Source organism: Myotis lucifugus, unplaced genomic scaffold (genome assembly GCF_000147115.1).
Source record: "Myotis lucifugus unplaced genomic scaffold, Myoluc2.0 scaffold_157, whole genome shotgun sequence".
Lineage (NCBI taxonomy): Eukaryota > Metazoa > Chordata > Mammalia > Chiroptera > Vespertilionidae > Myotis > Myotis lucifugus.
The window spans coordinates 1,381,129-1,406,589 of NW_005871205.1; the positions used below are offsets into that span (position 1 = coordinate 1,381,129).

General features: G+C 55.5%; 2 protein-coding genes across 7 annotated transcripts in view; both read left to right on the plus strand.

The window, feature by feature from the left end:
- The window catches only part of SLC13A2 (solute carrier family 13 member 2), a 23,136-nt gene extending 15,066 nt beyond the window's left edge, over positions 1 to 8,070 (plus strand). For both annotated transcript variants that reach the window (XM_006095567.3, XM_023759562.1), the window contains exons 3-12: positions 749 to 885; positions 993 to 1,198; positions 1,739 to 1,919; positions 2,036 to 2,158; positions 3,871 to 4,089; positions 4,323 to 4,411; positions 4,689 to 4,810; positions 5,941 to 6,102; positions 6,721 to 6,858; positions 7,366 to 8,070. In XM_006095567.3, coding sequence (XP_006095629.1) covers positions 749 to 885; positions 993 to 1,198; positions 1,739 to 1,919; positions 2,036 to 2,158; positions 3,871 to 4,089; positions 4,323 to 4,411; positions 4,689 to 4,810; positions 5,941 to 6,102; positions 6,721 to 6,858; positions 7,366 to 7,524 — 1,536 coding nt within the window. In that variant the 3' untranslated portion in view covers positions 7,525 to 8,070. The remainder of the gene's footprint in view (positions 1 to 748; positions 886 to 992; positions 1,199 to 1,738; positions 1,920 to 2,035; positions 2,159 to 3,870; positions 4,090 to 4,322; positions 4,412 to 4,688; positions 4,811 to 5,940; positions 6,103 to 6,720; positions 6,859 to 7,365) is intronic.
- An 8,780-nt stretch (positions 8,071 to 16,850) lies between these two features.
- FOXN1 (forkhead box N1) overlaps positions 16,851 to 25,461 on the plus strand; it is a 28,318-nt gene continuing 19,707 nt past the window's right edge. The window contains exon 1 of one of the 5 annotated variants that reach the window (XM_006095521.3): positions 16,851 to 17,088. The gene's annotated coding sequence lies outside the window, so the exon portion shown is untranslated. Of the gene's footprint in view, positions 17,089 to 23,803; positions 23,869 to 25,461 lie in introns of those variants that run through there. The other 4 variants (XM_014461566.2, XM_014461570.1, XM_014461567.2 and 1 more) reach the window with 4 other exon arrangements.

The following is a 25,461-nucleotide window of genomic DNA, read 5'->3' on the forward strand; positions in this document are numbered from 1 at the left end:
AGTCCACAGGAAGAAGGGTTCCCGGGGAGGGAGGGGTGTACTCTAGGATGCTCCTGACCCAGGAGGCCTCACCATAGGCAGGGCCCACAGCAGAGGCGCCCCGTCTCTGCTCTGCAGGTCAGAGAGCACTGAGGGAGGAGTCAGCTAGAAGGCAAGGGGGCAGGACATTCTAGAAGTGCCAAGTGCATGGCTGGTGTCGAGAGTTCATTCAAAGGGGGAGTGATGAGGCTTAAGCCAGGGAGGTGGAAAGGCCGGGTGACAGAGGGAAAGGGGCCCTGGAGTCCAGCTGAAGAGCTTGATTCCTCTTGTTCAGTGGCCCTTAACCTTGAGAGCCCTAAAACTGGAGGGCTGGTGAAAGCATAGGGCCCACCCCAGAGTTTCTGATTCAGTAGATCTGGGGCAGGGCCTAAGCATTCCATTTCTAGCAAGTTCCAAGAACCACTGCTCTAGTTTCTAGAAGCGACGCTAAATTATCATCTCCCGGTCCATGGCTGTAAATACGAGTGGAATCAGGCTGGATTATCTGCCTCCCAATCACTCCTGAGGGGAGAATGAAGGAGTTTGGCAGGAAGAGAGGAACCTGGTTAATGTTAAATAACTCGGAATCCAAAGACCATTTCCATTTGGTTCCAAGAGCCCAGGAACCAACTTCTGTTTGTGGGGATGTCAGTGACTGTACCCCGGAAGCCCAGGGGCACAGTAGGAGGCCCCAGGGTCTTCCTGCCTCTCAGCTGTCCCTGCCTGCCAGGTCTGCATCGAGTACTTTAACGACACCAACATCCTGTTCATCGGGGGGCTGCTGGTGGCCATTGCTGTCGAGCATTGGAATCTGCACAAGCGCATCGCCCTCCGCGTGCTCCTCATCATCGGGGTGCGGCCTGCTCTGTGAGTTCCCACAAACAGGGCAGGAGAACCCAAGGCCAGTGGCATTCTGGGCACCTAATCCCTGCTGGGGCCCTGGAGCACGCGTGTGTCTGTCTGTCCGTTCCTAGGCTGATGCTGGGCTTCATGATGGTCACGGCCTTCCTGTCCATGTGGATCAGCAACACGGCCACCACGGCCATGATGGTGCCCATCGCACAGGCCGTCCTGGAGCAGCTGCACAAGGCACCCGAGGACAAGGACGTCGAGAAGGGCAGTGACAACCCCACCTTCGAACTTCAGGAAACAAGCCCCCAGAAGGAAGTGACCACACTTGGTGAGAACGACGAGGCTGCACCTTGCTCCAACCCTTCCACTCTTGGGGGGCGGGTCTGAGGGACATCCCTTCCCAGGGCTGGTCGTCTTGGGTCTTTTAGGGAAAGAGGGAGGCAAGAAGCGCCGTGGCCAACTTGTCCTGGTTTTCCTGGGATTTTCCCATGTGCTGGGAACCCCCCACAGCCCTGGGAAAACCAGGATGCCAGGTCACCCTGGCAAGCAGAGAGCTGGAGTCTGGGTGGGCCACGAGGGGTTCAGGGTCCATTCATCCTGGGTGGTTTGGATGATCCTGTGCCCTTTTCTATGCCTCGGTTTCCCTCTTGAGAGAGAGGTTGGGCCAGATGGTGTCTGAGGTCATCCTCACCTGAGACTCCAGGGGTGCTGAGCCCTTACAGGCCTAGAGGCGGCCTCTGCTCCCAGGAATCGGAGCTGCTCACTGACAAGGCATCCTGCCTGCACCCCAGGGACCAGGGCGCTCCAGCCATGACCCCCGGAGCTGCCCTGCACCCACTCTCCAACCTGAGCTCTCCCTTGTTCCCAGATAATGGGCAGGTTCACCCTGTCCCACCTGGTCCTTTGGAGCCAAAGGCACAGAGGACCCAGGAACACCTCCGCTTTTCCCAGGGCATGAGCCTGTGCGTGTGCTACTCGGCCAGCATCGGGGGCATCGCCACACTGACTGGCACCACACCCAACCTGGTGCTGCAAGGCCAGATCAACTCGTGAGTGACTGACAGATGGGGTGTCTGCACTCTCACTGGGGGGTGGGGGGGGGGCAGGGAACGGGACCTGGTGGTCGCCAGGCAATGTCACTCAGCAACCTGCCTCCCCTCTTCAGGATCTTCCCCGACAACGGCAATGTGGTGAATTTTGCCTCCTGGTTCGGTTTTGCCTTCCCTGCCATGATCATCTTGCTGGTGTTTGCCTGGGTGTGGCTTCAGTTGCTCTTCCTGGGGTTCAAGTAAGTGGCAGAATGGGTGAGAGAGGCCCAAGCCTCTGCCCTTATCCCCTGGGTACCCAGATCGCCATTGTGGAAATGACAAAATCACCATCCCAGTGAGAAGGCCTCTCCCTCCCAAGGCCCCTCCGTGCACTTGGCAGCCCCCCACCCCCATGGGAGGTAATTACTGGACCAAGAGTATTATTATCATTTAGCAGATGAGCAAACTGAGGCTTGAGGTAAGAGGTGCACAGCTAGGTTTGTCAGTGCTGGGATGGAAAACCAGGTCTGATGCCCAGGCCAGATCCCATTCCACAACAACACTCCACAGTCCTTCGGTAAGGGCTTGATGAGAACACACTGGGAATGTGTTGTACCCCGACTGGATTCCCGGCCCTGGGCTAGGACCTGGAGATACTAACAGACATAAGGCACAGTCCCTGTCCTTGGAGCTCACCCTCTGATGGGTGATGGTATGGGGGGCCATGACATAGGGAAGCCCAGGTGCAGCGGGAGCACAGCCCAGGTGAGTGGGGGTTCCAGAGGCTCCTGGAGGAGATGGTGCCAGAACTGAATCTTGTAAAACTAGAAGTCAGCCAGGTAGAGAAAGGGGTAAAGGCATCCGAGGCACCTTGTACCAATGCACAGAGGCAAGAAAGAACATGATACGTTTGGGAGAACTCTAGTTCCGTGTGGTTGAAACCTAAAGCACAAAAAAGGAATATCAGGAGATGAAGTTAGAGAATAAAGGGGGGTAGGATTTTGGATGATTTTGTGTGCCATATAAAGAGTTAGGACCTTGTCCTTGAGGCCGAGTAGTAAATAGGTTTTATTCTTACTAACAACCCTCCGTTACCTGTAGTCATTAGAGTTCTGAGTTGAAAACCACGTGAGACCTTGCTAGGGCTCAGTAGGAAGAGTCTGTGATTGATTAGTCATGCCTGCCATGAGTACAGGATAAGAGTGGTGATATGAGTGGTACTGTGGTATGAGTTGTTTGCCCTTCCTGCCCAGGCAGTGGGGAGCCACTGAAAGTTTTTAAGCCTGGCTGCTATACTTTGGAAAAATCACGTGGGCGTGTGTGAGGAGGATGGATTGAGATTGGGGGCTGGTACAGGCAAGATGGTAGTCGAAGAGACCAGTACAGTGCCAGGCACCAGGGGGGATTCAAAGATGTGGGAAGCATGGTCCTTGACCTTGAGGAAGTCACCATCCAACAGGGGAGTTGGGATTTGCCCAAGTGAAAAGTGAACAGGAGGTAAGTAAGCGGCCTACAGAAATGGGCTAAAGCCTTTTGTGCGTCTGGGGACGATCAGGGTGGGGCTCAGGCTGGCAGAGGATGCCCAGAAACTGGTCGGAGAGGGAGGGGAGGATTTCCTGAAAAGCTGCTGGAGGAGGGGAGCAGTGAGTCAGAGCCAGAAGGAGGCATGGGGTCCTCCTCACTCTGGGCAAGGGAGGGCGTGGCTCAAGAGAAGCCTTGGAGGGATCGGGGGTCCGTGGGGCCAATGGAGCAGGGCCAAGCACGGGGGCCCCCAACCCCAACCTTGTCTCTTCCTCAGGACCCCCTCCCCAAGTCTTCTGCTCTTCTTCCAGAAACGGGTGGAGTCAGGGCCTTAGTGTAACACCTCGGAGGTGGCCTCTGCAGCCTCAGCCCTTCCATCACTCAGAGGCCCCTGTTCCCCGGCCGGCCTGGTGCAAGGCCCTCAGGAGCTGCCCTGCCCCTCTCCCTGCAGCTTCCGGAAGAACTTCGGCATGGGCGAAGAGGCACGAGGTCAACAGCAGGCAGCCATCCGAGTCATCCAAACAGAGCACAGGCGGCTGGGCCCCATGACCTTCGCCGAAATGGCTGTCACCTTCCTCTTTGTCCTCCTGGTCCTGCTCTGGTTCACCCGGGAGCCAGGCTTCTTCCCTGGTTGGGGCAACCTGGCTTTTTCCAATAGCAAGGGAGAAAGGTGAGCATGCCGGGGGGAGGGGAATACTGCAGGGGCTCCCCTAGCGAAAGGAGGAGGGGAGGGAGCAGGGCCCCAAGAGCAGAACAGAAGGTAACACTGGAGGGTGCGGGAGGGGACACTTGCCAGAAGGGGTTGGCCCGTCGGTGGGAGGGGCTCCTGTCCGCCGCCTCCTCCACCCTGCATCCCTGAGCCGCCCTGAGCCGCTAAGCCTGCCCTCCCTGCCCCACCTGTAGCCTGGTGTCCGATGGGACGGTGGCCATCTTCATCAGCATAATCATGTTCATGGTGCCCTCCGAGATCCCAGGGCTGACTCAGAATCCAGGTAAGCACCTGGACTGGGGCAGGGAAGGGCCTCCGGGCAGCCCCTGCCTTCCGGCGTAAAATAGACCATATTTGGCAGGATTAGACAAAGGCCTGACAGGTTGGTGTGACTTACCAAGGACACAGGGGCTCAGGGACAAAGTTGGGATATTGCAAAACTGGGGTCCCCCTCCCGCACGCATTAAGCGCTGATAGGAACCCACACAAGAGGCCCCAAGTGGAAGAGCGGGAAGGCCTGTTGACTCTCGCTGACCCACCCTCTTCTGCCTGGGGAGCAGAAAAACCCGGGAAGCTGAAGGCCCCGCCTGCTCTCCTCAACTGGAAGACAGTGAATGAGAAAATGCCCTGGAATATCGTTTTCCTGCTGGGTGGTGGCTTTGCCCTGGCCAAGGGCAGTGAGGTGAGAAACCCCTGCCCTTTCCCCAGCCTGTTTGAGGGAGACCCTGTGGCAGGGAAAGAGGGGCGACTTGATCCCTGCTTCGGCGCCCCCTGGTGGCCAAGCCTCGCAGCTGCTGGAGAGAGAGTGTCATCTGAGAAACAAGCCAAAGGGATCTTTCCCCATTTGGGTTCTCAAAGCCAAAGGGGAGGCAGATTTCTCTGGTGGGCAGGGACTGTTCTCCGCGACCCCCATTCCCCCCCGACACACACACTCCAACCCCTCACCCCTTCCAGGCAGAGAATATAATGTCTTTAGCACCTGAGAGTAGTTGGCTTCGGGTTGACAGGGTGAGCCTGCTATAGCCACCAGGGGGCGCTGTAATCACATCCAGCCAGGCTCTGGAGACAAGGGCCTCATTCTCAGAGCCTCCATCCAAGAGGGAAATCCCTGAACCTGCACACCTGGGCCTCAGTGCTCCCACTAAGCTCATTCGCTGCACAGACAGGAGGCAGCTTCCCTGGGTCAGGGATTGGTGCTGGGGACTCCTAAGTCCAATGATAGTTCATCCATCAAGCGTTCACCAACTGTGCCACGCTCTGTGCTGGGTGCTGGTGCTGGGTGCTGGGTGCTGGGTACTGGGTGCTGGGTGCTGGGTGCTGGGTAGGCAGCATTGGCTCACAATCTAGCATTACAGTGGGCAGGACAAGACCTCGGAGCTCTTCTGACCCTGTGGACAGTCCCCACCCGCCTGTCAGCCTCCTCCCAGCCTCTGGCCCTTCCCCACTCTCCCTCCTCGAACTGCTGTGTGAGCCCTGGGCTAGAGAGGGCAGAGAGAGGGCGAAGGTTGGCCAGAGACCTCCTGAGAGAGGTCGGGAGAAGTCTTGACTCCCACCAAGCCCCAGGTTTCCCAAGAAGGCCCTTTGGCCTCTTTCTTAGCTTCTCATCTGACCCTTCTCCCCACACCCAACTGTTCTTCAAGAGCAGGAGAGGGGACCCCTTGGTTCCGGCTGGTTCTTCCCTCCCAAGCTGCTCTTGCTTTTGAAGAACCTAGAGAGGTGTGGACAGGAAGGTGACCCTCCCAGAGCCTCAGCAGGGGACTCCGGGACCCCAGGCAGCCCCGCCTCTCACACACCACCCTCTGCCGCCCACAGGAATCACGCCTGTCTGCGTGGCTGGGGGACAAGCTGACCCCACTGCAGAACGTGTCGCCTCCCGCCATTGCCTTCATCCTCTCTATCCTGGTTGCCACCTTCACTGAGTGCACCAGCAACGTGGCCACCACCACACTCTTCCTGCCCATCCTGGCCTCCATGGTGAGTTGGCCCAGCAGACACGCCTCCTCCAGGCATCCCTCCTGTCCACCCCGACTCAGGGGCCCCCCCTGTGGGTCACAGTGACGTGTCTGCGCCTCCTCTCATTGCCGGGAGAGGTCCTCTGAGCTTCCACGCTTCCTGGGGCTCTCCAGCTACCTTGGGCCCCAAAGGCCCCAGGCCCCTGACTCATCCCACCCCTGGTGACGTCACCCCCTGAGTATCTTGATGGGGCTCACTGGTGGCCTCCCCCACCTCCTCAGCCCAGCCCCTGTTCTGGTCATTCCTGAGGTGATGGGGTAAAATTGCTCCCCGGAGCGTCCCCAGCCCCTTCCCACAGCCTTTGATGATTCCCGGGGCCCCTTTGAGATCCGTTTTATGGGCCCCTCCCCTCACCACACCCCACAGGGCAGGGCCACACAGTCATTCCCTCCAGAGCGGTCAAGGGGCCCTTCCCAGGTCACCCAGTACCTTCTGGCAGAAGTGGTGGGTTCATGCCCAGAGTATGTGTTGGGGGGAGGGGGTTGTCCCTCAAAGCGGGGAAGCAGGGGTATTGGGAGCCACACCTTTCCCTCTGGGACGGGGACTGCCATCAACTCTGCCCACTGTCTCCCCCTCCAGGCGAAGGCCATCTGCCTCCACCCTCTCTATGTCATGCTCCCTTGCACTCTGGCCGCCTCCCTGGCCTTCATGCTGCCTGTGGCCACCCCGCCCAATGCCATCGTCTTCTCCTTTGGAGGAATCAAAGTGTCCGATATGGTGAGTGGCAGGGCCCCGATGTCTCAGCACCCCTTCTGCTCCGTTTTCCCATCTCGGTGGACTACAAAGTAGCAAGAAGCCCGAGACTCTCAGCTGAGAATGGGCCTTGTCTGGGGTGGGGGGCGCAGGGAGGTTGGGATATGACCCCCAGTTCGAGCATCTTTAGGCCCTGCCAGGCCCAAGCCATGTGAGAGGAAGAGAAAGGGGTGAGGAATTCCGGGGAGGTTCCAAGGTGCCAAGCAGCCACTTGCGGGGAGATGGACTCAGAGGGAACCAGGCCCAGGATCAGGGAAGCTCATGGAGGCGCTTCCCTTTCCCCTCTTATCCCTGGGAGTAAAGCCAGAGGCCAGGGCACTGCCTGGAGCTGCAGGTTAGACGCAAGGGAGGACTTCCCAAGGGCGAGTTTTGCTAGTGACAGCTTCTGGGCACCTGTGGACACCGAAGGGGTGGGTGCTGGCCCAGCTCAGCAGCTGCTCTGCTCACTCACACTGATTCTCTGCAAACCAGGTCCGGGCGGGATTCCTGCTCAACATCCTGGGCGTGCTGGTCATCATGCTGGCCATCAACACCTGGAGCATCCCCATCTTCAGCCTGGACACCTTCCCTCCCTGGGCCTTAGCCAACGCAACCGACTGCCCGGCCAATGCCACCGCGCTAGGCCCCTAGACCAGGGTCCAATCTGGCCGAGACCAGGAAGACCCAAGCCGTTCCCACTCCTCTGAGTCGGGAGGAGACACCAGGCTCCACGCCGGACAATGAGACAATCGCACATGTGTACATTGCCTCGTGTGTATCCGAGGAATGTGTGTGTGCACTCAATCCTGTGTCTGAAGAAAATGTATAGATAGCATGAACGTGTCTGTGTGAGGAGGGTGTGTCACGTGAGGATGTCTGGGGGGGGGGTTTGTGTGTGTGCATATGATCTTAGGTGTGTGTGCTTAATAGTGCATGTATGTGAGTTCACCGATAATATAACGTGCCCTTTCTAGCACCCCAGGTCTTGGTCTCCCCAGCTTGGTGGGTGACCAGACCCCTTCACACTGTATTTATTGAAACTCAAGGTTGGGGTGGCCTGGGCAGCCGGGCCTGCCAGCAGTTGCCATGGCAACCGCCTCTGGGACCAGCCCAGCATACGGAGCTCTCCCCAGCCTCTCCGCTCACCGTTAGGGGGAAGGGCTCGAATACTAGGTACATTAAAGTCTTTTTCAGTAGCGTCTGGGATGGTTTTTCACGGCGCTTTCCAGGGCTGGCCCACCACATGGTTCAGGCCCTTGGGTTGGGGATTACGGTCGGAAGGGACCTGACTTTGTCCCGTATGGCAGCCCCCCTGCCACCCTTCCCGCCCAAGAGAGAAGGTAATGGCCAGGGACCCCTGCCAAGGCCAGTCGGAGTGGGCGCAGCCACCCAGGGGAGCAGCACTGACATCACCCAGCCCTGCTAATTGGGAGCTGCCAGTCGCTGCGTGTCTTTGGGAAAACCGGCCTCCGGTTCCCAGAGCACTCCCCGGGTATTTACATAAAACCCTCTGCCCCTGCCAATTCCTCACCGACCCTTCCTCCAGCCGGAAAAACCAGTCCCGCCAGACCAGGGGAGGCAGGCTGACCCGTGCTCAGTGCCCGCACAGCCGGACTCTCGCCGGCAACGGCAGCAAGAAGGATGCCGGCGAGACTCACAGCGGCAGGTTCGAAACTGGCCCGGCCTTCAGAGTTCAGGACCCGACAGCACCCTGGGTCCCTCTGCAGCCCCAGCTCCCCTCCGTCCCTCCTCGGCCTCCCCGCCGCCGCCATGAACTCTGAGTTGTGTCTCTCTGGCAAGGTGAGATGAGGATGGCTGGAAGTTCATCTTTGTATCAGTCCTAAGTCTCTCCTCGTGGACAGTGCATGTGAGCCTTGAGTTCAGAGATGGAAGTTTCTGAGAGTCTCATCCAGTTCCCTCCTGCTGCAGTGGAAGGAAAAAAAACCAACAAAGATGTTTATCGTCACTCTCATGCCCAATAAAAGAGAGGGGTGACTGGTGAAGAGAGAATCCCAGAAAGGATTTCAGCCTGGATCCCCCCTGGTCTGGGCCTTCATTCAATACTCCTAGAGCTGGGGGTTCGAGGGTGGCGAGCGGGCGCCAACGGGAGGGGCTGCAGCATGAGGAGAACATGGCTGTCCCCAGGGGACGGGGGATTCTGACAGGACATGCCAGACATCCTGCAGAGAGGAGTGTCAGGCGGTGGCCCCACCCCCACCCGGCCCCCCAGGCTGGCATTCCTGGTTTATGAAGCACATCATAAATCAGGGCTCCCACCCAGCCCCACACTGAGACCCCCACCAGGCCCCAGGCCAAGCCCCCCCACCATTGGGAATGGGCCAGGCCCAGGATGGTGGGACTCCGCCAGTGGCTTGCCCCAGTGCGGGGCTCCCCAAGGAGCAGCCCGCCCCACTGTGAGGAGACCCTCTGCCACCACTCTCTTCTAGACCCTGGTGGGTACCCTAGTCCAGCCCTGGCTGGGGAAGAGGGTTGTGCTTCTCAAGGGCACATGCCCCGTCCACTGTTATCAGCTCACCCTTCGTACCACCACCCACCCTCTCCACGTCTCCCTCAGTCCTGCTCAGAGAGGGTCATATGCAGACTAAGGTCACACAGCAGTCTCAGGGGATAAAGACTGAGCTGGCCCTGCCTTCTCCGGGGAGGAAGGAGACAAAGGCTGGCCTGGGGGTTGAGGGGTCCGTTGTGGTGGGGGCCCTGGCAGAGCTTGGGCGCCAGGCCTCCCCCAGGTGCTCAGAAACCATCCCCCTCAGCAGGTGGGAGGGCGGACGGGAGGCAGGCGGCACCTGTCAGCCTAATCATCGTCATTAGCTGGGCAATAAAGCGGCACGGACCTGGCCAGCCTTTGAAGGAAGGGCCTGTCAGCCCAGGTCAGGTTTGTGCAAGCAGCCTAGCAGCTCGGCCTTCCTGCACACGTACCCCGGGCTGCGGCAGGTGGATGGGGCAGTGCTGGGACTAGGGTCTGCATCTTCCCTGCCTGGGCACCCGCAGCCCTTCACTCGTGGTTTCCAGAAAAGTCGAGGTACTTTGGGGTCCCCTACCAGCTGAATGTGGGCAGTGCTGGGACTCAGACACTGCTATGGTAGTGAGCTCCTCATTGCTGGAGGAGATCAAGGAGGCCAGAAACAACCAGAGGACTGTCTGCCTGAGGCAGCTGTGTGTTCCTAGCACAGGGCCTGGCACTTCGATTATTATATAAATAAATGAACGTGTCAGAAGCACTGGGGGCTTCTTGCTCCTGGAGGAAAGTTGGACATGCTGCCCTCAGAGCCCCTTTCCAGACTGCTGCGTGTGGAGTGCTGTGTGGCCTTGAGACAATGTCTTGGCCTCTCTGGGCCAATGTCATCTGAGGCTCCACATAGGTCCAGGTTTCTGAGCCAACTCCTACTGTCCCCCCCCCCCCCCCGTGCCCTGGGGCCTTGGGAGTGGCCCCGTTTGCCTCCCGCACTTCCTGCTGGCCAGCACCAGCCCCAGAGGCAACTGTGGCGACCAGAGTGCCCCGGAAAAAGATGTCAAGCCAAGTTTTTCCAGGAGAAACCTGGCAGGTAGAAAAGGGGCATTTGTCACAAGATGGACAAGGTAGGAGTAGGCTATTGATTCCATTCTCTGCGTTCACCTTGATTTGAGCTCAGGTGAAGGGCAGCTCTGGGGGTTACAACCCCAGAGTAGGCCCCTTGGGGACTCAGGCCAAGACTTCCCTGTCTCCCCAAAGTCTCAGAGCGGAGGCTGCTTCTTGAAGAGGGCGGGGTGAGCTGTGCAGGAGGGAGGGTGGTGCAGCAGGGAGTTCTGGGTGAGGGGTGGGGTAGGAATGGGATGTTCGAGGCTCTGGTCGGGGCCAGCCTGAGGAGGGTGCCCCCTACAGCCTCCACCCAAGTCTGGGCTCCATTCGTCAAGGTCAGCAGAGTCCTGAGGTTTTGCTGGGGCAGGGAGTCTGAGGGCCTGCAAAGCCCTGGGTCAACCTCAGGGAGAGGAGCGGGGAGAGGAGGGGGAACGGAGGTCAGGGAAGGGAATAGAGCAGCCTGATTGGAAAGGTTGCGACAGGCCCAGCTGGTGTGGCTCAGTGGTTGAGCATTGACCTACGAACCAGGAGGTCACAGTTCAATTCCTGGTCAAGGCACATGCCCGGGTTTCGGGCTCGATCTCCAGTTGAGGGCGTGCAGGAAGCAGCTGACCAATGATTCTCTCTCATCATTAATGTTTCTCTCTCTTTCCCTCTCCCTTCCTCTGAAATCAATCAACAAAAATATTTTTTTTTAAAAGTTTATGACAGGGAAGAGTTGCTCTTAAGGGTGGGAGATCCACAGACATGTGTATACAGAGCTATGGGTTCTTGGGTACACATAGAACAACTCACAGACACCAGCACAGACATAGATACCTGCATACACAGTTACACACACAGAGACACTCGTGTGTGTACAGTTATTCACAGGCATTCACAACCCTTCAAGCACCCAGTCATTCACACACACACACACACACACACACACACACACAGATTCTGGTATGGACGTGCCCAGCATCACATTATAACTCCACAATTTAGCTGCACACCCATGGTGGCACATGTGAGCATGAGAACAGACATGTAAATACACACTCTCACGCAGTGAACACACATACACTGGCATTGCTCCTCCCCACCTCCACAACCCTGCCTCCCAGTAACAGGAGAGATTAAGACAAGACAGGAGAAGCCTGCCCTCCCCACCCAGCAGGACTCTAGCTATGTCCCTCCCTACCCGACACCCCCCACCCCCAAGCTCTGGGCTTGGAAACTCCCTGGATTTCCCAGAGGGTCAGCCAACCAGAACAGGCTCAGACCTCCCAACCCAGGGCCCCTGCCACACACCCTCCACAGCTCTGGCCAGCACTCCTCTATCACCCACAGCCAAGGCGCTGCCTGGTCTCCCCGCAGAAGCCCACCCTGATTAATCCCAGACCTCTCCAAGCCTTCTTCTTTTCCCTAATGTTTTTATTGATTTAAGAGAGGAAGGGAGAGGGAAAGATAGAAACATCAATGATGAAAGAGAATCATCGATCAGCTGCCTCCTGTCACCCCCTACCGGGGATCGAGCCCGAAATCCAGGCATGTGCCCTGACCGAGAATCGAACCGTGACCTTCTGGTTCATGGGTTGACCACTGAGCCACACTGGCTGAGCTCTAAGCCTTCTTTACATGAGGTCCTCAGGCTCATGGCAGCTATGCTTCGGCCCAGAGCCTCCACAGATGTTCCTCAGTGTCTTCCATGCCAATGGAGTGAGACGGAAGGCCTGCGAAGTAGCAGACCCGTCTTAGAAACCCACTTAGGAAGGCAAGTCCCGTTCACACTGAGCAGAAGTGGACAGAATATGGCCAGTCCTAATGTGGGTTACAGGGAGGGGCCTCCACCAGCACACGGGGGCTCCCAAGGGTGGGCACATGCTCTCCCTTCTCCTGGAGTCTTGCCTCAGACTGGAGCATGGCAGACATTGGCCCCACGGGTTTCCATCCCTGGTCAGGGCTGCCACTGGTTCAAAGCCGCCCAGCCCTGGGCAGAGCCCAGCAATAGACAGTGAACCAGTTCTAGACCTACAGGCTCCAGAAAGACAGAGCCCCCCAGCCCCAGTCTGTCTCACTAGCCCTAGCTACAGCCCATCCAGGACAGAGCCCAGCTCAGCGACAGAGGCAGGCCCTGAAATGAGGGTGCAGGAGTGTGTGGGACCGAACCGCCAGATAGAAGTCCTTTCCAAGGGGAGCAGAGCCAACACCACAGCAGCTAGAGGTAAAGCGAGGCACCAGGACAGACTTTCTGGATCCGGGAGAGAATTCTGAGGCGCTGGTATGATGAGAGAAGGGGACGGTGGTCCGGCTTGGGGGCAGAGAACGAGGAGAAGGACCTCACAGACCCCCTTTCATTCCAAAATTCTCTGGGATTCCCGAGGCTCCTGCTTCAGCTCCCAGATTGCATGCAATGAGGAAATAGTGCTTCCCAAAGGAAAGCAGGAGCAGGGTCCACACCCTTTCCCCGGGCAGAGGTGGATCCTCTCTCAGAAGAGAGAGAAGTTCATCTCACCCATCAGAAGCCGAGTTTCACTGTGGGAAGGTCAAACCACGATCGGTCCTATCGTCCCATCACAACCTTTCTGGGACCCTCGGGCCCTGAATTAATTTGCAATTGGCCATTTGCATTTTATTGGTAAATTGCTTCTTATATCCTTTCCCATTATTCCCTGAGGTTGTCTCTCTTCTTCTTTAGAAGAGCTGTTTATATATTGTGGATACCAACTCTTTGTTATATGTGTTGCAACACTTTCTTTTAGGCTGTTTTTTTGTCTTTTTATATGTGTTGCAACACTTTCTTTTAGGCTGTGTTTTTTGTCTTTTAACTTTTTATGGCATATTTTACTCCAATGAAATATTTAATTTTTGCTTTAAAAATGCCATTTCCACTCCATAATTATGAAAATGTTTCTTATATATTTTCTATTTATTTGTATGGTTTTCATTTTATATTAGATCTTGAGTCCATCTGGATTTTTTTATGTATAGTGAGAAGTAAGACTTAACTTTATTTTTTTCAAATGGAAAGCCCATTATCCCAAGTCCATTTATTGAAGAATTTTTGTCTCCCAGCTGCTTTAAAACACCTTATTATCATATACCCAATTCTCACAAATACCCAAGTTTATTCTGAACTCTATTATCTCCCACTAATTTGTTTCCTAATTTGCACCAAAATCACACTGTTTTAATTGCAGAAGGCTTATTGAACATCTTTAAATCTGGCAAGACAAGTTCCCCGGTTAGCCTCCTTTTTAAAAAATTCTAAGCTATTCTCATGTATGTACTCTTCCCCAAACTTTAGAGTCAACTTGTAAAGTTGGGGGAGGGGGATTCGACTTTTTTTTTAAATCCTCACCTGAGTATGTGTCCATTGTTAGAGAGAGAGGAAGCGAGAGAAATACTGATGTGAAAGAGAAACATCGATCGGTTGCCTCTTGTATGCACCCCAACCAGGGATTGAACCCACAACCTAGGTACGTACCCTGACCCAAAATAGAACCCTCAACCTTTCAGTGTACGGGACGATGTTCCAACCAACTGAGCCACACCAGCCAGGGTAGGATTAGACTTATGATTTGAATTATATTCAGTTTATAGATTATTTAGGCCAGAGTTGACATCTTTACAATATTATACTGAGTTTTCAATTCAAGAACATGATATACCTTTATGTTTTTTTTAGGTCTTATTTTGTGTCTGTCAGTAAAGTTCTATTGTTTTCCTCTTGTAGATTTTATACATTTCTTATTAAGTTTATTCCTGGGTATTTTGTAAGGTTGTTGCTACTGTGAATTGCAGGTTATGTCTCCTTATATTTTCCAATTAATTGCTTTAGTTGTATAGAAATGGTTTTGATTTATCTATACTTAACATATATTCTGATTCTGCTACCTTACTAATTTCTCTCACTGGTTCTAATAGTTTTTCAGTTGATTCTCTTAGATTTCCTAAGTAAACAATGACATCACTTGTAATTCTTGAAGGTTTTGCCTCTTTCCTGCTCATATTTATGTCCCTTATTTCTTTTTCTTATCTTATTGCAATGTTAGGGCCATCAGAATAATGTTGATTGATAGCAATGAGAGCAGCCTCCAATTTATAACTTTCATGCCCAGATTACCCATATGGAATTACCTGGGAGTCTAGAAGAAACAATTAGCCCCATATACATCAGAAGGGAGCAAGTAGCAAACACACTAGTAGGTCCCAACAGCTGCTCTTTCACTGTGAAATTTCGTCAATTATTAGGTTAAGGGAGCAGGGGTTTTTTTGTTTTGTTTTTTTTTATATTTTATTGATTTTTTACAGAGAGGAAGGGAGAGGGATAAAGAGTTAGAACCATCAATGAGAGAGAAACATCGACCAGCCGCCTCCTGTACACCTCCAACTGGGGATGTGCCTGCAACCAAGGTACATGCCCTTGACCGGAATCGAACCCGGGACCCTTCAGTCCGCGGGCCGACGCTCTACCCACTGAGCCAAACGGGTTAGGGCAAGGGAGCAGGGTTTTGATTGCTGCTGTGAGACCCAGGGGAAGGTGAATTGAGTCAGGGCCCCTGTTCTAGCCCCAGAACACAATTACTATACCCAATTGGGCAAACCACCACATCCTCATGTCCCACCCAGCACCACTGGGCTTGGTGAAGAGAAATGGGGCACGTATTCATTTATTGAGCATCTAGTATATACCAGGCATTGTGCTAGAACTTTAGACATAATCTTACTTAACCCTCACAACAACTCTATGGGTAAATAATATTATTCCTTGTTAAGAGACGAGGAAACGGAGGCTCAGAGTGATGCGTATGGAAGAGGACACAGCTAGCCATCACTCGCAGATGGGTACGTTGCTATCTGCCTCAGCACCCTCTTTTCTGAAATGGATATTCCCTGCCTAGACAAAGAAGTCTCCAAAAGTTTTAGTCCATCCACACTGGCGCCAAAAGACCACCCCCCCTTCCCCCATCCTAGCCAAGGCTGACGTTACCACCCTCCTTGGAATGAGATAGAGTAAGAGGGGAGGAGCTGGCCTGTCCACACCCTCAGGCCAGAAGCCAAATCCCAGGTCTTGCTGGGCAAGATGTCTACCACTAGGTCCCTGGAGCCTTTAGCCCCAGGAAGACATGAAAGTGGTCTTAGAGGACAAGAAGGGGAAGGAGAGGCGGGAAACAATGGCCAGGGACAGGAGACAGGTCGGACAAAGATGATGAAAAGGGAAGCAGTGAGGAAGTGGTGGGGACAGGGTCTGGGCAGAAGCAGGGAAGGCTGACAGGGAGCCAGGGGCAGGCCCCAGGCCTGAGTCCAGGGAGGAGCAGCTGGGCCAGTTCCAGGGCTCACCAGGCTCTACTCTCGAGGTGGACTCTGGGGGCCAGGACCAAGGCCACAACCACATGGGTTTCTGTTTCCATTCTCTAGGCCCATGGTCGGCAAACTGTGGCTCGCGAGCCACATGCGGCTCTTTGGCCCCTTGAGTGTGGCTCTTCCACAAAATACCACGTGCCGGCGCGCACGTACAGTGCGATCGAAACTTCGTGGCCCATGGGCAGAAGTTGGTATTTTGTGGAAGAGCCACACTGAAGGGGCCAAAGAGCCGCATGTGGTTCGCAAGCCACGGTTTGCTGAGCGACAGTTTGCCGACCACTGCTAGGCCATAAAGAGTGGCCGCGGATCGTGACACAGAACCCGGGGGCCCATCTTCACCCACTCAGTGACACAGATACACACACAGGGAAGGACTGCTGACCCAGAGCACAGGTATGTGCATGGACACAGAGGACACACAAGAGGACACAGAGGACACAGAGGATACAGGGACACAGCTTCCCACACAGACACGGGGAAAGACTTAGATGCAGATGCACACCAACCAGGAGATGAGCGTACAGACACACAGAGAGCCACACTTGCCCTCAGACACATGCAGGGAGTCACGACACATGTACACATGGGTGCACACACCCACACACACAAGGAGACATCCCAAAGCTGGCAGAGGGATCATAGAGAGACAGACAGATGGCCAGACCCCATGGACAGAGCATTCTCCACACATCTGTACTTGTGCTTGGCCCTTGAGAAGCCACAATTACCACTCGTCCACACCGGGCCTCAGAGACCCCGGGGCCACCACCCAGAGCTGCGCCCCAGAACCTTCTCACCGGCTCCATGAACATACATGTGGTGGCCCGGCTCTCCTGACACATGTGTGCATGTCCCAACAGGCCAGTGCCCCACCTACGGGGGCTGACATCCCCGTTCTTGAGTGCAGGTGGGGGCCACGGGACAACCCCCTCCTTCGCAGGCCACGGGCTGTGCCTGCTGGCAGAGACAGGGGGCCTGGGCTGGCTCAGGAGGAGGGAGGGGTTGGGGGGGCCAGGGCGCGGCTGGGGCGGGCACAAGAGCCCGTACCTGTCAAACAAGAGCCAAGGAGCAAACTAGCTTCTTAGTCACCTTGCTCTTCTCCCCGTTTTGGCAGCAGCCCCTCGGGGCAAGGGGAAGCTGATATCATAATTATTGGCTCACCCAGCAACTGCCTCCCCTCACCTGATGTCAGCACAGACCCGGGACGGCCGAGCTGACGGACTGACAGACGGACTGAGCTCTTGGCCCCCCAGCCTCGGGGCCCCACGCCGACCTGCTTCATTGAGCAGGTAAGAGGAGACCCGGCCCAAGTCAGCCGTGGAGGCCAGCAGGGCCGGCCAGGGCATGGGGTGGGAGGGATTGCTTTTTTAATGGGGCCGGGAAGTGACTGAGAGCACAGGGGTCCTCCCCATCGTCTCACTGCAGCTCAAGGGAGACGCAGGAAGTGGGTGAGTGCCTGGAGGCCAAAGAGGACCCTCTCCGCCATGCTCCTCCCTCTTGCTCCTGTTTCAGGTTGTCTAACTTCAATCCTTCTTGCTGTAGCGGAGCTTTTCATTCTGGTCTTGGTTGGAGTTTGTGTGAGCCTCAGTGTGTTGAGAGGGTGGACTTAGCCACCCTGTGCTGGGAGAAAATGATGACTCGGAAGTGCTTGAACTGAAAAACTTGAGCCGAAAGGCAAGGAGGCATATTCCCAACTTAGTGTTTTTTTCCAAGTAGAAAGGGGAGCACTCAGCTCTGGGGGCTGCTGGTGCCAAGGTTGTGTGTTGGCCAACGGATCAGGCAACATCTCGAGCAGCCTGGGCTGGGTTCTAGATGCCTGGGGCCAGGGGGGAGGCCTGGGTTGCAGGAAGGAGCAGTGCACCTGGTGGGGAAGCAGACAGGTGGCAAACAGGTGCTGTGGCCGGTACCTGATGCTGGGCTCGAGGCAGAATCCCCCGGGGGTCTAGGAACATCTCTCCCTGGAGAACCCTGAAGCCGAGGGGCCGAGTGAGCAAACCTGGGATCTGCAGGGAGCTCTCAGACCCTTGAAACCTAGAATTGGGGGCTGGGAAGTGAATGCCGTAGGGAATTGGCTGGAGCAGCAGGAAGCCCCCTCTGGCTCCCACATCTCCTCCCCACCCGCTACCTGATCAGGTAAGGTTCTGGCATTCCCCGTGGAGTCCCCCAGGCCCTCCCTAAATGTCCAAAGAGCAAGTTAGATTACGTGTAGACTCTACCAAGTGGGCGTGTTTGCCTCTTCTCTCTGCACCTACAGGGGCGGGGGGATATGCTTGTATGTGCTTTGTGCCAGACCCAGCCGATCAGAGGAAAACGACCCGGTGGAGAGGGTCCATTCTCTTGAGAAGTCACCTCATCCATCCCCCTGCCTCTAAGCTGGTCATTTCCCACGCCAGACAGGACTGCCCCCCTCACAGCCATGAAGTCCTCCCTGGAGTCTGAAGTCCCAGGGCTACAGGGTCCAGCTCTGCCAGGCCTCACAGCCTTCTCTGTTCCCCACTGAACAATACCAGTTCCTCTGGGCTGACTGGGGGGTGAGATGGGGAGGGTGGCATTGCACTCCAGTCCGGTCTCCATCGTGCCTGGCTCAGGCGGTGGCAACACCTTGGTCATTCCCTGACCCCCAGGATGCAGGCAGTAGCAGGGCGTCCCCACTAGCCTGGCTCCTCTCTGGTGGTGGGCCAGGCCGGGCTAGGGATCCTCAGAGGAGAAGGTGCCATGGGGAGAGGCACATGTCCTCCCAGCTCCCGCCCAGCCCCGCCCGTCCTGCCTCTGCCGAGCTCAGCTCCCGGCTCCAGGGCCTGCCGAGGCACGCTGCCCCCCCAGGCCCGGCGCCTCACTCACCTCCCAGGGCCAGGAACCTGTTCTCCCAGGAATGCCAGGGAGTTCTCAGAGGGTTTTATTTCCCAGGGGCTCAGGGAGCCCCAGAATCCTCTCGATTCTGCTCCTGGGAAGGAAAGAAAAAAAAAACTCGGGATTTTGGACCCCTTCCTGCTTCCCATCTTTGTCTCATCCACACACTGACCCCACGTGCCCCCCAACCAACAGCTTTCGTCACCCATGTGAGGAGGGGAAAAGGCTCGATACAGTTCAAGACTAGGGGAAAGCCGACTGGTGACCCGTGGCTTCTGGGAAGCTGTCGTGTGTCCCCTCCCTGGTCTCAGGGAGAGCCTTCCTTTAGTTTCCATGGAGTGTCTCATCTGCCCTCGCTTCCAGTGCATTCTCCATCCTTCCAAACCAGGAAGTCCTTCCTGATGTCTAGCCTCCCTCCTTCCAGTTTGAGTTTTCAGGGACCAGAAGCGCACCCACTGCCTGCCCAGGGCTCAAACACACAGCCAGAGACTGGCCATTGCCTGGGAGTTTGTGTACGAGAAGGGACAGAAAGAAGGCCCCATGCCCACAGGCCCTCTATGAGTCTCTCCATCTCCGTACCCGAATGAGGAGGGGGCTGTGGGGAGCCACTTCTGCCTGCCTCCCTTTCAGGGGACAGAGGTCCCGCAGGCAGGCCCTGCCCTCTTTCCTTCCCAATCGCAGTGCTCCATCCCTCCTCCAAAGACGCATGTCAGTCTCTCCTGCTGCAGAAGCCAATCTCGGCTGGTTGAACTCCCCCGCAGGCTTCAGCAGATGTTTCAACCTTTTAAACTGACTTGGCTGGACTAAGTGACCACAGGAGGTGGTTTCCTGAGTGGAGAAGCAGCCATTGATCTGGGATGGGTGTGGCCGGGCTGGCAACATGCCCAGGAGCAGGGCAATGACACGATGACCTCCAGGAGAGTGCATCTCGGAAGCATCAATCAAAGGTCCCTGAATAATTTTGGTCTTTCCAATGGACCCTTTCCCACCTTTTGTCCCTTCCTCCATCCCTCTGCTCACCCCCAACCTCAACCCCCACCCCATCCCTCACCCCTCCACGCTAGCCCTATCTCCTTTCACAGCCCAGCCCTATCCCCATTCCCATCTTCAACCCCAACCCAGCTCTCTTCCTATCCAACTCCTCATCCTCAATTTTACCTCCATCTTTTTTTTAAATTTGTTAATCCTCACTGTTTTTCCCATTGATTTTAGAGAGAATGGAAGGGGGAGAGAGAGAGAGGAGAGAGAGAGAGAGAGAGAGAGAGAAACACCGATGTGAGAGAGAACCACATCAATTGGTTGCCTCCTGCATGTGTCCCAACCAGGGCCAGGAACCTGCAACCCACCTACAGTGCCCTTGACCAGAATCAAACCCGAGACCCTTTGGTTCTCGGGCCAACACTTTAACTACTGAGTCACGCCAGCCAGGACTTACCCCCATCTTCACAACCCCATCCTTCTCTTCTCTTTCCTCCTCACCTCCTCAGCCCTACCTCCATCTTCATCCCTAATACCGTATCCCCACCTCACACCATACCCACCTCCCAGGATGGATCTTTCCATACATCAGGGATCCCCCATCAAGACCCCCTCATCAGGTCCTGGTCTGTCCTCCGCATTCTCCCAGTGTTCAGGAAAAGCCTAGGGCCATGCTGCTAGGACAAAACGGATGCGATAGAATCATCCCTGGAGAAGCCCTCGGCTTCCTGATCCTATCTGGACCTTACAGGCTGGATGCTGGCCAAACAGTAAAAATGAACTCATTCCCACCCAGACAAGTCGAGGTCTGATGTCCAGATGGATCTCTCTACACTGTAGGTGGGTGCCAGGTACGGAGGGAAGTGGAGAGACATGCACAGAGGGCCCCCAAAGGAGGCAGTGGCAGCCTTTCCTGGGAGCCTGGGAGTGTAACCAATCCATTCAGCATGGCCAGTCCCAAGGCAGGGAGATGGGCAGAAGCTGAAGCAAGGAGGCCTGCAGGGTTGTTTAGGAATGCCTGCCATCGTGAGCATCCCCGGGTCTCTACCCTGCCTGTAGCTCCTGCTTAGTCAGCTCAGATTAATGGGGCCAGGGAGAGAATGAGCTGAATCGTGATCTTTTAGGGAACTTGACTAAAGAACCACCCGTGAGTCACAGAGAAAAGGGATTCCATGCTCTCACGACTACTCTGGAAGCTCCAGGGTGTGGGCACCCCTCAAGATCCCCAAGGATGCAACAGAGAGCCCCCTGGGAGGTCTGATCTAACCCTCTACCTCTTGTTCATAGAAGGGTGCATGGTCAGTGATCCCCCATCCTGAAACTACTGCTTCTGACAAACTACAGCTGTCCTGGGCACCAACACACACACACACACACACACACACACACACACACACAGAATGGGGTGTGTCTCTGGAACCGGATTGCCAGGAGACAGTTGGAGATCCCACCTACACTTGTAAATTCCACAGCCATGTCCCAGACTATACCAGCTCATCAGTCTTGGAAGGCATCGGATACGCACAAGGACACACACACACACACACACTACTGTAATCAGAAAACCCAATTATCAGACTCTGTATTTAGCAGTCCCCCCGCAACAGAGCCAGAGTGACCACAGAAATGTTCCCTGTCAGAGGTGTGCCCAGCCCCTTCTTGAGGAGAGGGGAGCCCATGTGGAGTCTTACAGAGCATGCGGCTTTGGAGGAGGCTCGGCTTCTGTGGGCCTTCCCATGAGCATGTCCAATCTGGCAGAGCTGGGGAGGGTTTTGGAGCAAACGGTCTTTGGGATAACAACGCCAAGAGGATCTGGGGTTGTTCGAGAGAGAAGGAGGGGGCTGGAGTCCAGGAGCTGGGTAGGTTCAGAGAAACCCCACATCCTGCCACTTTCCATCCTTCTCCTCAGATGGGCAAGAAAATGATTAGGTGCTCAGAGCTGGCTTCACCCAGCCCAGGTGCCTGGAGGAAGGGCCAGCGGGCAGGCACCTGCATGGCAGAGAACAGAGCCTTCCGTGGTGGGGCCTCAGTTTCAAATAGAGAGGGGCTTGGGTGGGAGGGACTCCCAGCGCTCTTCTCACTCCAAAGTTTGATAAGTCCAGGCAGTTAACGTGAAGCTTGCCTCGTGTGTGTGTGTGTGTGTGTGTGTGTGTGTGTGTGAGTTCTGGGTGGTGTGAGGGGCGGGGCTCTGCCGGTATGTGTTTGTCTTACACTAGATCTGTATTATTAGTAGTGGTGGCGGAATTAATATCCCTAAAAATAGATTGGTAATAATGAGCATTCCTTCTGATAATGATATGTCTAAGCGTGAGAGGCCTGTAACCGAAGAAATAGTAGAATCCTGTGCATCTTATGCCCCCACTAAGATGGGCATGCAGCTGGATATAAGCATTCTTGACCACCCCCAAGGGGAGCACCCTGGGAAGGGCAAATGGTTGAAGGGGAAAGATCTTAGCCACCATTCCTCCCCTGAAGTGCCACGAGCCTGGGACCCCAATAAAGGAGGCAGGAGCAGCAGACAAGATGGTGTCAGTTTTTCTGCTTCTCATTCAGTCCCCAGGACAGCCAGGTGAGGTATGTAGGGCAATGATGAGGACCCCATTTTATAAAGGAGGAAATGAGGCTCATTCCTATGACTGGCCCACACTGATGGCAGGGCTGGGAGAGGATGCTTGTGGGATCCTTGGTGAGGACTCCTTGTGAGGGCCATCCAGGTGGAGGGGATAGGGTATGAGGTGAAACAAAGGTTCTGTCATCCCTATTGGTCTTCCAGTTCAAATGCTCAGCTGCCAATCACCACCACAGCCAATCAATTCTGCAGCCAGTGGCCAATGCAGCCCACAGGAGGCTGGGGGTGGGACTACCAGGCTCAGCCTTGAGTGACTTCATATGGAGGAGGGACTTCTGGACCACAGATGGGCAGAGCTAATGGGTACTCAGAGTTAAGGAGCTTCCTCCCATTCCCTATCCCATTCTGTCACCCCTCTTCAGCCAATGAGGCTGGAGGAAGCTTGTTTTCAAGAAGGATGAAGGCAATATTTCATAATCTATGAAAAATCCTTCAGTCACTCCCTACATTACCATCTATTCTTTGGTCCTTTTCACAGTGGGACAGACTGAGGATTAGAAAGAACTTTCTTCCCTGGAAATCAGTGTCTAAGGCCTCAGACCACTGCGTTATTCCTGGGAGGATTAAGCAAGCAAGAAGTCCCCACCCCCAGCAGCCCAGCAATCCAGTCGGGCCCCCAATGGTTCTAGGTCACCTTGGCTATCCACAAGTTCCTTGCCAGGCCTGTTCTCGCTGTCAGACACAGTCGTGCCTTTAAAAATCCCTGGGGAAGGTGGGAGGTTAGTGGCTTCTTCTCCCTAAGTTGCCCATCTAAGGGTTTCATGTTTCTTCAATTTTGCCTCCCCCTCCACCTGCTAACCTTGGAGGGCAAGCTGACCGTACTTCTGGGAGCAAGATCTGAAGGTGGGCTCACAGCTGCAGAGCCTGGGCTCCAGAGTCAGCAGGAGGGAGGAAGAGGCAGACCGTGAAGGATACCCAAGAGCAAAAGATCCTTTGGGGACTGGGGGTGTTTAGGTGGGAGGTCTCTGGAAAGGGGCATCTAAGGAGTAGGGGGAACCCAGGAGAGTCAGTCTCTCAGACTAGGTGGTCATAGCAGAGAAGAGAAGGGGTCCTGGTAGATATGTCTTAAAAAGGGATGAATGGGAGCTTCCCCCTCCCCCCCTTGAAACCAAGCATTCTCTCCTTCCCATCAACCAATAAGCATCCACAGGCAGGTCAAGGGTTCCCATCAGTCTGTCTATTTATCCAAGCACACTAGCTGCTATTTGTTCACCCATCTGCCTGTCTATCGATCCATGTGTCCACCTTTCCATCCAGTCATTTGTCTACCCATCAATCTGTCCACCCATTGATCTGTCAATTCCATCCATCCATCCTTCCATTCACCCACCAATCCATCCGTCAGCCATCCACCCATCCATCAGCCATCCATCCAGAGAGGTCAGGTCCCAGTTGGTCTCCCCAGAGCTGCTGGGAAGGGCCTGTGGCCCCATGGCATTTATGGGGCATGTGACCTGCCTGCCAGGCCTGGGGAAGCAGCCCCGCCCCAGCCCTCAGGCAGGGGGCTGGTCCAGGCATGTGGGAGTATTTATACCTCCATGGAGGCTCCTGGGGTGTTGCTGGCCTGATGACTCCCTGAAGCCGTGATGGTGGCCATGGCCCAGAGCCCACTGTGAGTGCTTGGATTCAGCTCCTCTGGGACCAGGGCTGGGTGGCAGGAGCTGGGGACCGGCTGGAGAGATGGAAAGGTGCCCAGAGGTGGTCAGGGGTGGTAGAAAGGAAGGGGTGCTAGGCAAAGGAGAGCAGGAAACTGTTGGAGTCAGGCATCCACAGCAGGGGGAGGAGGGGTGAGTCTGTTGCCATGTACTAGCCTCTGGAGGGTCCCTTGGTGAATGGCAGGAAGGATAGAGCAAGAGGACTAAGATTATAAGGGAGATTAAGGTTAAATATCTGGAAGAACTTCCAAGTCAGCCCCGGGCACGGAAGGTGGCTCAGGTGTGCTTTCGGGATGGGCATACTGAGTGATGCTCCGGGACCAGCCTACTTCCAGAGGCAGGGCGGGGAAGGACTGGAATGGCTTTGGGAGAGCCCTGATTGGGGGGAGGGGGGGTTAGGGGGTAATAACTCAGCTACCAGTGTCAGGGGCTCAGATTTGAGGAAAGAATCACATGGAGGACAGAGTTGCTCCTCATCCTTTGTTCTTCTCTACCCCCCTTCTGTCTGTCTGTCTGTCTGTAGTGCTTCTCAAAGGCAGGAACAGCTTCCTGAAACCCAGGCAGAGTCAAGAGCCAGAGGGGCCAGAATTTTGGCCTCAGAAACCCCAATCTGGGTGAGAGGAGAGAAGAGGAGCTAGAAATCACCTCCTCCTTGGCACTCTCAGATTCTGAGTATCCTGGGGTGCCCAAGCCTCAGGAGAGAGCCCCCAGGCCCTTCCCTGCCACCCCCAAGTAGGTAATTACGAAGCTGCTCCAGGGAACCCCTCCCAGCAGCTAGGCGGGCGGAGCCCCGGGTGGGGCCACAGGCAGCACTGGGCACGGGCCCCACCCCTCGTAAAACATGCTGCCGCAGCCGGCAACAGAAACCATTAAGGCGGAACCGCACTGTCTCCACCTCACTCATAAAGGGCGGGTAGGAGGCACCCGGGTAGGATGCAGCCCAGGTGGGAGGGAGTGTGAAGAGCCCAGTGAGGGCCCTCGGTGTCCCCTGTGACTCAGCTGCCCACAGGGGACTCAAGGACAGACCCTCCCAAGGAAGCCTCCAACCTTGCCCCCCACCTGCCACTCTGGCTTCCAGATGTGAGCCAGGAAGCTGAAGTGTTCCCCAGGTGGGGCCGTGTGGTGTAGTGGTTAAGCACACCGGCTTTGAAGCCTGTGTCTGAGTCCTGGGGAGCATAATTTACTAGCTGAGTGAACGTGGACAAGTCTGGTGAGCCTCTCTGAGCCTCAGTTTCCTCAGCTATAAAATGAGGGTGGTAATACAGCACCTCCCTTCTGGGGTATAATAACTCACCCAGCCGTCCCTGGTCCCCTTGAGGATTTCCTCTGGGTGGCCCCCCTGAAGGCAGAGCAGGGAGAGGCCCAGCTGACAGCTCTGTGGACCACAGACACATCCACCGGACCAGCTGCAGCATCTTGAGATGCAAGTAATTCCAGTGCCTCATTTTACTGACAAGGGAACCGAGTATAGAAAGGGGAAGTAACTTGTCCAAAGTCATACAACCAGCAAACGCGGTGCCCCCTGGCCCTCAACCCAAATGGCCCCTTTT